Source organism: Physeter macrocephalus, chromosome 5 (assembly GCF_002837175.3).
Source record: "Physeter macrocephalus isolate SW-GA chromosome 5, ASM283717v5, whole genome shotgun sequence".
In the NCBI taxonomy this organism is placed as follows: Eukaryota; Metazoa; Chordata; class Mammalia; order Artiodactyla; family Physeteridae; genus Physeter; species Physeter macrocephalus.
The window spans coordinates 7,195,326-7,208,209 of record NC_041218.1 but is presented as its reverse complement, the minus strand read 5'-3'; the positions used below and the strand labels follow the sequence as shown (position 1 = coordinate 7,208,209).

The window sequence follows — 12,884 nt, the reverse complement described above, 5'->3', positions numbered from 1 at the left end:
CGTCCTCCATCCCTGCCCGCCCCGCCCCCCCGTGACAGAATGCCCACCCACACACAACCAAGAGCAGAGCCCATCGATGCCCCTACCCGGGTCGGGATGCCACCCCACCCCTGGATGTTCGGGGGTGGAGTGAGGCCACCTGCACTCTGCAGGCCGGGCAGGGAGCCTCCCCTCCAGGCCCGGCCTCTCCATCTCCAGCACGCTGAGGCTCCAGGGCGGGACCATGTTCTCTAGGACGGTGAGGGAGGTTCATTTTCAATCCTTTCTTTATTCCATCACAACTGCCTACCCTATCCTCCTATCACCCTAAAGTCTCCACCTGTGCCCTAGCTCGGCTCTCCTCGGCCACGGCGGTTCTGAAGAGGCAGGCGGCCTCTCGGAGGATGAGCCTCGGATCCTGGCTCCAGGGGTCTGGGAGCACCTGGGAAACTCTCCTGCCTGCGGTCCTCGCTTTGGGAGGAGAAGGCACGGTGACGCCCAGGCCTGCAGAGACGCTGCTTCTCCCTGGACCGGGTGGCAGATCAGTCGGGCTGAAATGACGTCCTCGGCACGGTGCCTGGCGACAGTTCTCACTTTGTGCCACAATAGGAAGAAAAAAACCCAAACACCAACAGTCCCATCTTCGCCTAACCATTCCTCAGATGACAATAAAATAAAAAGGAAAAGTCGACGTGATTTGGCAAAGGCTTCTTAAATTTTAAATTAAAAAAAGAGAAAAAAAATTCACACAGAAGAGATTCAACTTGTCTGCTTTGAAGAAATATATTAAAGAAGGTGAAAAGGTTAAAAAAAAAAATCAAACCCCAAATAATGATAAAAATAGATGTATCCTCTGTAAAATTCTGGACTAATCTACTGAGTCGTTCATATCTATTCAGTATCAGAGCATGAGGTGAAATACCAAAGTATAAAAAATTAAAACACAAGACAAACGAAAACACCTTGAGAGACTGCCTTTGAGCAAGCCCACCGGGCTCGCAGCTGGCTCAGGCTCCACTGCCGAGTGCTGGAAGCTTCGCTGTCTGGTCCCTGCCGCGCTTGCCCTGAGCAGACCCCCGAGGCCTTCAAAGTTCTTCCCTGGCCCTGCTCAGTTTTGTGGCATGTTCTTCTATAAACTTGCTCAAATGCTCCAGATCTCTGTTTCCGTCCTCAAATTTGATTGGGTTCTTTTTGTCCCCGCTGGGGGAGAAGTAGATGGTGGGGAAGCCCTCGACTTTGTAGCGGTCGCTCGTGACATCGTTGGCCGTGGCGTCCATCTTGGCGATGACTAGATTCTTGTGTCCCTTGTACTTCTTGCCCAGGGCCGTGTACACGGGCTCCAGCTGCTTGCAGTGTCCGCACCAGGGCGCGTAGAACTCGATGAGGACGTCCTTCTCAGGGTCCATCACGATGGAGTCGAAGGTCTTTCCCACCACGACCTTGACCGGCCCCTTGTTGTTCTTGGGCACCGGCTGGGATTTGACAACTGGCTTCAGTCTTCCTGCCGAGGAAAGCAGGCAGAGGAGGAGTGTGAGAGCCGCAAGGCCCGGGCCCTGGCGGCGCTGACCGGACCAGGCAGTGAGGCTGGCCTGACGTGCAGGACAGGGCAAGCCAGACGCTGCCAGGGCCAGGCAGGGCCTTGTCTCCAGAAGCCCACCCCCAGTTCTCTGGTTTCCTCACAGCCTCTACTTTCGCAGCGCCTGCAAAGGCCAGAGAGGGTGCAGGTGGTTCCCCACAAGGCCTAGCAGACACTGGGTCCTGCGCAGTGAGGCCGTCACAAGAGATGCTGCCGATGCAGAGGGGTTACCAGGAGGGCGGGCGCCGCGGGCTGGAGGCCATGGTGGGGAGCAGACTCAGCAGAGACGGACAAGGCGGTCTGCCCGCCAGCCGCCCGCGCTGCAGACCCGGGGCCATGTGCTCAGCCAGACGGGAAAGACACTCTGCTTGATGCCAAAGCAAGTCTCCCTCATACGTGAAACTCACTTACGGCTAAGTCCAAAAGCCTGTTGTACTTTACATATTTTAAAAATAAGGCTTCTTTAGAGTTCCAAGACACCTGCCTTTTTTTCTATTACAAAAAAAAGAGACAGAGAGAGAAAGCAAAAGAACGGGGATTCTCCATCCCCATCTTCCCATCCCTCGGGTCCAGGAGGAAGCCAGGGCCAGGCCCCCAACAATAAGCCGGTGGGGCCGTGGAGGTGGAGGATGGGGGGGGGGATGGGATGGGGGGGGCCCACCTTTCTTGAAGGCGCTGACGAAGGCGCGGAGGGCGTCGGCGTCGAAGTCGTCGGGCTCCATGGCGAACCTGCGGCCGCCCTCGTCCAGGATGGCCGCGTTCACCTCCTCCCCACTCTCACTCAGCCCCAGGTCCTTCACCTCCGTGGCGAAGTCGTCCTCGTCGGCCACGGCAAAGGTGTACTCGGGGAAGTCCTTGGCCACCTCCAGGACCTTGTTCCGCCAGAACTGAGTGGCTGAAAGGGCACCGAGGGCCGTGAGCCGGGCCGCAGCGGCTGAGGCTCCAGATGCCGGGCGCAGATCCCGGGCCAGCCTCGGGCCGCAGCCCAGGGCCCCTGCCCGCAGGCGGCTCAGGGTTGGGGGCTGGTCTCGCCCGATCGCCCCCACGTCTCTAATCTAAGAGGGCCCAACTCGACTCGAAGTTGCCCTCCTGCTCAAGCAGAGAGGGAAGGGGGTAGCGACACAGCCCGGGAGGAAAAAGCCCCTTAAGCCGTAAGTAACCACACACCCCAGCCGCCAACCCGGGCCTCACCGACGCGGTAGTCGAAGCCGAAGTCCACGCCGTAGTACACGACCACCAGGGGGCGCCGCGAGTAGCGCTTGGCCTCGTTGGAAGACTTGCGCTGGCCGACAAGGGGCAGCGTGTGCCTCAGCACATGCTCCTTGATGGCCGAGCTCTCCGTGGAGTCCTGCAAAAGGGGGCAGGTGAGGTGCAGCTGTCTGTTGCTGTCGATGGGAAAAGACATGTGCTCCAAGAGACGGGCACAGGGGCCCCACTCAAGTCCACCCAGTGATGCTGGGGCCCCTCCTCCAGGGAACCCGAAGTGAGCCTCTCGGGCAACCGCAGAGGCCGCGCGCCCTTCCCTCTGGGTGGGGGCTTGCGGTCCAGGCCAATCAGGTTCCGCTGGGGGAAGGCCCGCCTCCCAGACGACAGCGGCGCTAACGTGGGCTACACTGGGCGCAGGGTCCCACCTTCCCCTGGTCTGATCCTCCCAGCAGCCTCTCAGGGACACTGCACGGACGAGGAACACGGTGCCGTGACGCGAAGCGCCGCCCGGGCTCTGAGCTCCGCCTGGAGAAGGCCTGCCCCTCACTAGCCGCTACACCGAAGCCGGGGGCAGGGGTGCGGGCAGTGTCTCTCAGGAAGCGCATGGGGCCACACAGCTGCACGTGAGGGCGGCACGGCCACCGCACTCCACAGGTGAGGAAACCAAGGCCCAACGAGGTGAGGCTGCCTGCCCAGCAGGAAGTGATGGATGACCGCTGCTCTCTCCCGCTAGGGCCCATGTCCCATTTGCAGGGGTGGTCAGGAGGTGGCCCCAGGTGGCGCTGAAAAATGGCAGGCTGGGCCAGGTGGGAGGAGGCAGCAGGGACAAGGCAGAGGGCAGCCGGGCTGTGGGGTGTCTTTCATCAGGACGGCCCCTGGACCAACCGTCACTCGGGAGGAGGTGAGCTCAAAGCGGAGGGACCCGGGACAAGTGTGCTCCTGAGCTGAGCACCTGGCACCGCGGGCCCGAATCTGAACTCAAGGCCAGAGCCCTCCTCACATCCGTCCGCGGCAAACAGGCTATCCCCTCACAGCAGTGCCGCCTGTGTTGATTTTATGCCTGGCTTCATCTTACCTGTCCTGCCCTTGTCTTCCCTTTGTCCTAATTTTTAAATCCGTTTTTTTAAAACCGCATTTTATCTGTTGTGTGAATTTTTTTTACAAAGCAGCCTGATATAATTTTTGCAACCAAGACGGTATATAAATCATACCCAAAGAGCAAAGTAGCAGTGATGTGTACAACAGACTGTGGATCTCAACCTTTTCAGGTCAAGGACCCCTTCAAGAATGTACTGACAGCTGCAGACAGCCCCCTTTCCCAGGAGCATGCACACCATACAGAACTGTGCCATCAGGGCCCCTCTGTGGACCCAGAGTCAGTATCTCTGGATGCTAAAAAGAGAAGCTGGAGGGCAGCAGGGGGAGACGAGAGCACCCCCTACGTCCTGGCTGGGGACGGAGCACACCTGCATTCCCCCCTAGTCTGCTCCGAACTGGTTGTGGGACCTCCAGTCTGTTAGCTCACTTCTCTGCATCTTTCTATCAAATAAAATATTTGGATTCAAGATGTAAGGTTTTTTCCAAACCTGAAGATCTGTTCAGTGGAGTGCGGGGCCCCTGTGAAGCACTCGTAACACCGAGCTGGACCCAGGCTCACCCTGGGCTGGGAACTCCCTCCACCCCTCTAGAGATGAGTGTGTCACCCCCTCAGCAAGACCGAGAGTGGGGGGACATAGAGGAAAGAAAGGCCGAGTCCACGTGCCATGTCCCACAGCTTCCCCCCGTGAACAGAGAGGCCCGTCATCGCTTCGTAGGCCTCAGCGCCCAAGCCACCTGGCGGCAAGAGAGGCTCGGCTCAGACCCAGCAGCCGGCACGTCCTGGCCAGGAGGCACACCAGCCACGCAGGCCGCTGCTGGCCTGCCAGGAGCTATAAAGGAAAGACCGGGGAAACCCTTCCGGCAAAAGCAGGTGGAGCTTTGCCAGGGGCCAAGGCCCCACGACCCAACAGGTATTGAGACCCCATCCCCCGACCATCGTCCCTCCCGCGAACCCTGACCAAGAGACCTTCATGCGGATGCCCCGGGGCTGGCATCCCTCACCCACCTGGATGTCCATCACGTGGCTCTTGGGCTCATATTTGGACTGGAATTTCTCAGGCTGCATGATGACCAACTTCCCCGGGGAGACTTTCAAGAACTTTGCTATTTCAGGGCTGAAAGTGTGGTGGAATTTGTAATCCTCTCTCAGGTTGTTAGCTGAAAAATTAACAGAACAACAAATACACAATTTACTAAACTGCTTAAATGATCTAGATTCAACTCACTACCCACATCAGTCAAAGCAAACGCCCAGCAAATAGTGTTATTAACCACGAACGCTGTGTGGACAATATCCAGAGCTTCAACACTTGAAAGGAGTCCGGATTTTAAAACTTGGTATAGATGTAATGCCTTAAAATCTAGATATCTTGGAATCTATTTTAAAAATAAACAATCTTCACAGAAAAACTTAGAGCTAATTTGTCAGGCGCTACGGTCGACCGGGCCTCTGATGCTGAGAAGCACATACCCTAGACAGACAGCCCAAACCCTCCTGTGTCCGTCACACGAACCCTCCATCCCCACGGGGAGTTTTCACACCCAGCGCCCTTCACAGGGGCTTGACTGCTCCTCCTCGAGTTGCTGGGTGGCCTGTTTGTGGGCTGTGGTTCTTTTGCTATACATACTTTAAATCTTGGGAAACTCCCAAATGCGACCCCACTGTCTGAGGATACTCTAGAACAGGGGCTGGCAATCTTTTATGGAAAGGACCAGACAGGAACTATCTTGGCTTTGTGGACCCCGTGGTCACGACGACCCAGCTCCGTGCTGAACAGTGTGCAAACCATCCAGTGTGCTGTGTTCTAAGGGAACTTACAAAACCAGGTGAGGACCGGATGTGGCCCGTGGGCCGGCCTGTCAACCCTGCCCCGGACCCCACAGGGGAATCACCTCAGCCCCTCTGCTCTGTCCTCGCTGAGGCATCCAGACGCACCCCGAGCGGAGTCTGTGGTCCCAGCACTGGGTGAGGTGTCACCCCAGCCCTGAGGGCAGCCTCCGACTGGTTATAGGGACAGGCGGCTGAGGGCACGGTACGTGTCTTGCAGGAGGCAGGGGGCAACCTGGACAAGCTCACAGCTTTTGGAAGCTAAGACAGACTTAGACTGAAATTGTAATTTTCGACCTGCCAACTGTGTGACTTCAGGCCTGCCAGTTACTCACCTCCCCGAGCCCCAGTCCCTCCTCTGTAGAAACAGGACAGGGCACCTCTCAGACCACTGTAAGAATGAAACAAGGTGGCCCACCCAGAAGGCACACCCGTCCTAAGCTGCCAGGCGCCCCGGGTATCTGTTATCAGGCGGCCCTGGGTGGAGAGACAGAATCGACTCAAGAACTTCCTGCCCGCCCTCCGGCTCACAGACCCTTGCTCCCGCCTGCCTCCCCTCTGCTCCTGCCCCATCAGCTTCCCCGTCGTCCGCGCTGCATCCTCAGGACTGTCTGTCTACACAGAGACAGTCTACACCCCAGGCCCAGTGACCGTCACCCCTGCCTGGGTCTAACCCGACCGGCCACGTGGACTCACACGTATGTCAGACTGGAAGTGTGGCAGCTGGACGGGCAGCACCCGGGCCCACCCAGATGTATAGCACCAGAACCCACATTCTGACAAGATCCCCGGGGATCTGCATGCCATAAATGTGTAGGTTTGGGGACTCCGTGGCTGCCTGTGGCCCTGGGTGGGCTAGGGGACCCCTCTGCAAGTTCCTGGCACAACTGGGTAACAAGGTTACTGACTGAATCAGTGAAGACTGAGGAAGCACAAACAGAGTTCAGCTCTACGGTAAGTTTTACAACGTTAATCTGCATGTGACAAACGCACAACCGTGACTGCACAGCACAGAGATTAACACTAAGTGGCCAGCAGATCATAATTACTCCTTCGAAGTAGAAAAGCAAACTGTTTTGGTGTGTGTGACGTGGGGTGAGGGGCGGATGGCACTCAGGAGGAGCTGATGAGGACCAAGAGGGTCCTGACCGTCCCTGAAAAACCATCTTTTGTTCATGACCTAGGGACCATCCGGGGAGCGAGGACGGCAGCCCCCAAAGGACACCACTGACCGCTGCTGGTGATAAACTTTGCCTCCCAGACCAGCAAGACCAGCATACACTGTGCGAGCAGCATCCCTACGCACTTTGCTAAGCACTTCCTCCACTTTATCTCAACTAATGTAACAACCTTCCAAGTAGGACAGGTCACCGTGTTGGACGTGAGATCTCCGAGCTGATCAAGTCACTGACTGTGGTCATGGTGTTCTAACCACTGGCAGAGCCAGGACTCGAACCCAGGTCTGATGCAGAAACCCTCACTTTCCGGTCAAGACCCTACCCCTGCCAGAGGGACTGGCTCTGGGAAGGGGCCCCTGGAAGGGGTGGGAGGTAGACAATGACCTTGGATGAACTTGACTGTGCCCCTCCCCTCCTCTCAGAGGCCGGGAGGGGGACCGTGCAGCCCTCTCATCTGTTTAGTAAGAGATCATATCACCCACGTGCAATTAAAGCAACAGAGAACCAACCCCCAAGCCCAGAAAGGAAAGCCTGTTCCCACATATGCAATCTCAATTCTTCCATCAAGCCACCCCCTAAATCGATGCCCAGGAGTTTTATACAAAAGCAGCAGACTCCCCAGCAACCTCAGACGGCCCAGGCACGGGCACTCTGCCCCGCCCAGAGGGCCACTCCTTACCAGCGTCCTGGTACTGCTGGTAGGCTGGGTCACTCTCCGCCTTAAAGACCCCAACGATGATGACATCGTCTCCATCCTTCAGGAACTCCTGGACCTGCTTCAGGGCCAGGATCTGCTTGGAGGGCGGCCCGGACTGCTCGATCATGTAGTCGACGATCCCTGGGAGCAGAGCACACGCCTGAGGGGCTGCTTGGGGCTGTAGGGCGCTGTCCGCACAGCTCTGCCGGCGCCCACACGCGCCAGGAGCTTCCCTCCCCACTGAGGCCAGAGGAGGCGGCAGTACCGTATTTTTCCCGTGGGCCGTTGTAATCAAAGGGCTTTCCCTTGCGGAAGATTTTCAGGGTGGGATAGCCAGAGACGTCGAACCTCTTGGCCAGGTCTGTCTCCACAGTGGCGTCGACCTTCGCCAGGGGGATCGGGGGAGAGCGCTTGCTCAGCTCCTTGGCGGCCTTCTCGTACTCGGGGGCCAGTTTCTTGCAGTGTCCACACCTGCGAGAGGAAGCTGTTCTGCCAGGGGCCTGCTCTGGTATGGATGCCACCTGCCAGGTAAGTGAAGTGCAGAAACCCAGCCTGCACTCCCGGGCGACTGGAGAGATGCGGCCAACCTCGGGATGCCCCCGGTGAGGGCGGGGCCCGGGCCTTTCCCAGGGGCCAGCAGGATGTGGCCCCCTCCCTCATGGGGGTGGGGGGGGACACACAACACACACACACCCGAGACGTGGGCGGACGGGGGCGTAACCGTGACATGGGGTAAGACGTGGGAAAGGCTAGGGCAATTTTCTTGGTTGGAGGGCTGGGGCAGGTAAGGAAACCAGTCAGTGGTGACTTCACACAGGACGTGAGGGTGAGCTGGGACACAAGGGATGGGCAGGAAGTGGATGCAAGCCTGTGAAGGGGGGGGTGAGGGGAGGGGACAAAAGGCAGGAAACTGTGGGACCCTGGGGCTCCGGCACAAGAAGGGAACACGTCTTGAGCATACAGCAAGGGTCAGGGTCAACTTTCAAGATTCACTGCAGAACAGTCGAGAGCAGAGACGAAGACAGAGAAAACCAAGGTTCAAACATCTCAGGAGGGAGGCAGCGAGGCTCGGGGGACAGCGGGCACTGCCCGGCGCATGGCCGTGTCCTCCAGCTCCGAGGGGCCCCAGATCGTTGGGTGGCCCCCCTATGTGGCCCACGTGGCTTACTCTCCCCTGCAGGCTCCACGCTTCAGGCCTACATTTCAGCCTCATCCTACCCCCCAGGAAAGACTCTGGGAAACCACCTCTCTCGGGACACGCAGCGCCGCACTCTGCCCACTTGTGCACGGCGGGGACTTTGCACCCGCCCGCTCTTCGGCTAGCCCTGCCTCACGTGCGGGGTCTGCCTCTGCCACCCCCGGCCCGTGCCTGTACCGAATGCAGGACGGGCCTGACCAGCATCCGGTAACAGGGGATAGACACCATCTTACCACGGGGCATAAAACTCCACCAGAATGATGCCTGAGTCATTCACCACCTCATCGAAGTTATCTTTGGTCAGCACGAGCGTGGCTTCTGGTGGAGGTGTCCAGTTGGGCTGGGAGATCTCTCTGACCTTGGCCACAATTTCTGGAAGAAACAACACAAGACTGAGCACATGCAGGCCCCCGCTCCATGGGTGGTAGGCGGTGAGGGGCGAAGAGAGAGAGCGGGGCCACAGAACAGGACCCATCTGATTTCCTGAAATCCAATCACGTCTAAAGCCAGGGCCACTCTGCACAATTACGAGCCAGAGGCCCACTGTTTCCAACAGCCATCCGTCACATGTCCACTGCCACACGCACCCCCTGCAGACTGCTGGAGACAGTCCAAGCCCAACCCAACGAACGAGACTTCCGTTCCTACCATGCCGGGGTTCTAACTGCACTCGAACTCCGAGAGGTCATCTCCCAGTGTTTGACCACACGTGCCTATTAATAGTTTTGGGGGCATCCTCTTAACTCGTACAAATACATATGTATTCAGACACGCACATCTAGCACTGGCATGTTACACGCATCATAAAATGTAACCAAACTGGAGAAAGATGAAAAGAGGAGCAGCGTCTCCCACACCGCTCAGGCTGCACAGACGGCAAAAGGCCCACCTGTGGCCTGCTTCCCCGGAGACGGATTCAGCGCCAGGCCTGGGATGCTGAATATATTCTCGCAAAGCACTTGCCAAGTGGTTCTTAGGAGCAGCGGCTGCAAACTTTTTTGCCATAGAATCTACCAAGGAGCCAGGTCTGAGACCCACTGTCGCAAAGCACGAGCTTTCAGACTGGAGCGCGCACAGCAGCACCTGCCAGTGTAGGCAGAGCCGAGGCCCTGGGGCCATCAACGCGGGCGAGCCCCGTTATTAAGACGCACTGGGAGGGCTGGTGCCTGGGGAGGCCACTTAGGCAAACTCTGCTCTCAAGATTCCAAACTGGGCCACATCCCTAGCTGTCAGGTGTCAAGCGCAGACCTCCAAATATACAAGTCTGTCACAGGACAGACTCTCGTACCAATTCAAAGGGAACCTTGAGATCAAGTCCACATGACCTCACACTCCGTGATGAGGAGCCCAAGGCCCAGCAAGGGAGGCCCTTGTGGGGGACACAGGGCTACGGGATGGCAATAAAGACCCCAAACCTATTCAGTGCTATTTCTACTGTGCTATACTGGAAATGGAAAATGCAGCACAAAGCAATCTTTTTTTCTTAAGTGTTTAAGAGATATGCTAAAGGCTACCACAATGTTATTTTCTCATTCATTTAATGAAACTTATTTAGTGTCTGATGTGAGCCAGGCAGGGATCCCTCGGGGCCTCGTTTTAGAAACACTGTCTGGCTCCGCACACCAGTGGTTCCAAAGTGGGGCTGTGGACCCACAGGTTCGGCAAGCCCTTGGCGCTCGCAAGAAACGCAGGTTACTGGGCCAGACCTGAAACTTAGTGAATCAGAAGCTCTGGGCTGGGGCTCGACAGTCTGTCTTAACGAGCCCCCTCAACCCCACCCCAGCCCATCCACCCCCCGTGAGTCGGACGCAAGCTAGACGTTCAGAAGCACTGCTCCAGTGCACCACCAAGACCCATGACCTGTAACACACCGGCTCCAGACCCTGAGTTTCATGGTCATCAATGGAAGAAGATACCCCTCCCGTGCAAGGACGAGTTTATGTTGATCCAAGTTTCCGCGAACATTCCATCAGGGATCACTCCCCGTCCACTCAGCTTGGCTTCCTTTCTAATATCCAAATTCCCCTCCCATCACCGCCTCCACTCTCCCTTCCAGGGGGAGGGAGCCCCGCCCCCGACTTGCCCCAGCAGCTCAGGAGCCGCTCACCTTCCTGGGTCCTGGAGCCCTCGTAGTCGACAGCCTGCCCCTTCCTGAGGATCTTGATGGTGGGATAGCCACTCACGTCAAACCTGCTGGCCAGCGCCGATTCCGAGGTCGCGTCGATCTTGGCGACAGCAATGGGAGGGTCGTTCTCCTTCAGGGTAGTGGCGATTTTTTCATATTCTGGAGCAAACTGCTTGCAATGCCCGCACCTGAGAATTAGATTTCGGGAAGAAGCAGCAGGTTAACTGTACCCATGGAGACTTAAATCCAGCAACGCGCACACAAACGGGAGCACTGGGACCAGAAACGTTTGCAGTTAACAAGAAACGCAAAACAGGGGAGGCCAAGGCGGCCGAAAGTCAGACAGATCCAGGTTCAAAACTCAGCTCTGCTGAGGGAACATGCTTTCAACATCTCTACACCCCAGTGTGAAGAGAAAACTCTTCCTGAAAGATGCCGTCTTTTCCACTCCTCTCAGAAGCATATGGCGGGGTTTTCCAGAGGCTACGTGGCCCACGATCGTGTCAGCATTCTGACGTTAACGTGTAAGAGCGCTACTGTTATTTAAAGATAGCTTTTTCTATTTCTCAGTTTTCATTTCCGATATGGTAACTACTGATAAACATGATCCACATAACAAGCTATTTGAGGTTCTCAATTCTTAAGTGTTAAGGGGTCCTGAGAAGAAAATGTTTGAGAATGGCTGATCTATAAACCAGGAATGATGTAACCTCACAGGCCTGTCCTAAGGACTGTTTAGATGCTTTTACGAAGCATCTCACACTATGCTAGACAAACAACATAAGAATATCTTGACTATTTTGTCTCCGAAGTGAACCAAGGAGGGCAGGAGAAAGGGGAAAAAGAAGACGGGATTATGAGATGGAAAAAACAGCAGAAGAGAGGTCGGGGGAAGGAGCCCAAGAGTCATGACTGGCTGCACCGTGAGGGTGAAAGATGGGAGAAGAGGGGCTGCTCCCCCAGGGCCCATGCACCTTTCCCATGGGAGGCCCCAGGGGCTGCACTGGGCAGCCGCCAGACTTCGGGCAGGAGGAGCGGGTGGAGGGCTGAATCTGTAACGAGGGATGCGTCTGTCACCCACGCAGGTCTCTGTGTCATCACAGCTCGTTAGCCGCCCCCAGCTCTAACTAGCAGAGGACGTTTCACATTTTTAAGCACTGGATCTGAAACGAGCGGGGCCTGCGGTCCGCGAGGGCTGGCTCGTTGGACGCTCAATGCAAATTGGCAGAATGCTGAGCTCCTGGCGCTCCCGAACCAGGAGTCTGGGTTCCTGCTCCCGGACACTCCCACCCTGCAGGGTCCGGATGGCTCTGAGGGGTCAAGCCTGGGACACAGAGGAACCCCCGGTCCCTCTGGCTGAGGGGGGCGGAGCGTGGGTCCTCACCATGGAGCATAGAACTCCAGCAGCACCGTGTCTTTGTCAGCCACAAAGTTATCAAAGTTCGCGTCGTTTAGGACCAAGACACCGTTTTCTTCCTTAACTTCCAAGTCGTCGCCGTCGTCCTCCTCCTCCTCGTCATCTTCCTCCTCGTCATCTTCCTCCTCGATGGCATCCTCTTTATTAGAAGAATCTGTGCAGAAAATACCCAGACTGGTTAGGAAACTGGTGACCCTCCTCCTTAAAAATCTTCCTAGAGGGACTTCCCTGGTGGCACAGTGGTTAAGAATCTGCCTGCCAATGTAGGGGACACGGGTTCGAGCCCTGGTCTGGGAAGATCCCACATGCCGCGGAGCAACTAAGCCCATGTGCCACAACTTCTGAGCCTGTGCTCTAGAGCCCGCGAGCCACAACTACTGAGCCCGCGTGCCGCAACTACCGAGCCCGCGCACCTAGAGCCCGTGCTCCACAACAAGAGAAGCCACAACAATGAGAAGCCTGCTCACCGCAACAAAGAGTAGCCCCCGCTCGCCGCAACTAGAGGAAGCCCACGCGCAGCAACGAAGACTCAACGCAGCCATAAATAAATAAATAAATAACTTTATTTAAAAAAAAAAAAAA

The 12,884-nt window shown here is 56.8% G+C and overlaps 1 protein-coding gene across 1 annotated transcript in view; it reads right to left on the bottom strand.

Annotated features, from left to right (window-relative positions):
- Positions 1-248: 248 nt before the first annotated feature.
- Positions 249-12,884, bottom strand: part of PDIA4 (protein disulfide isomerase family A member 4) — an 18,797-nt gene continuing 6,161 nt past the window's right edge. Inside the window, exons 2-10 of the mRNA XM_007122388.4 lie at positions 12,270-12,456; positions 10,868-11,073; positions 8,994-9,132; positions 7,828-8,033; positions 7,545-7,703; positions 4,866-5,017; positions 2,747-2,903; positions 2,217-2,450; positions 249-1,480 (exon numbers count right to left, since the gene is read on the bottom strand). Coding sequence (XP_007122450.1) covers positions 1,065-1,480; positions 2,217-2,450; positions 2,747-2,903; positions 4,866-5,017; positions 7,545-7,703; positions 7,828-8,033; positions 8,994-9,132; positions 10,868-11,073; positions 12,270-12,456 — 1,856 coding nt within the window. The 3' untranslated portion in view covers positions 249-1,064. The remainder of the gene's footprint in view (positions 1,481-2,216; positions 2,451-2,746; positions 2,904-4,865; positions 5,018-7,544; positions 7,704-7,827; positions 8,034-8,993; positions 9,133-10,867; positions 11,074-12,269; positions 12,457-12,884) is intronic.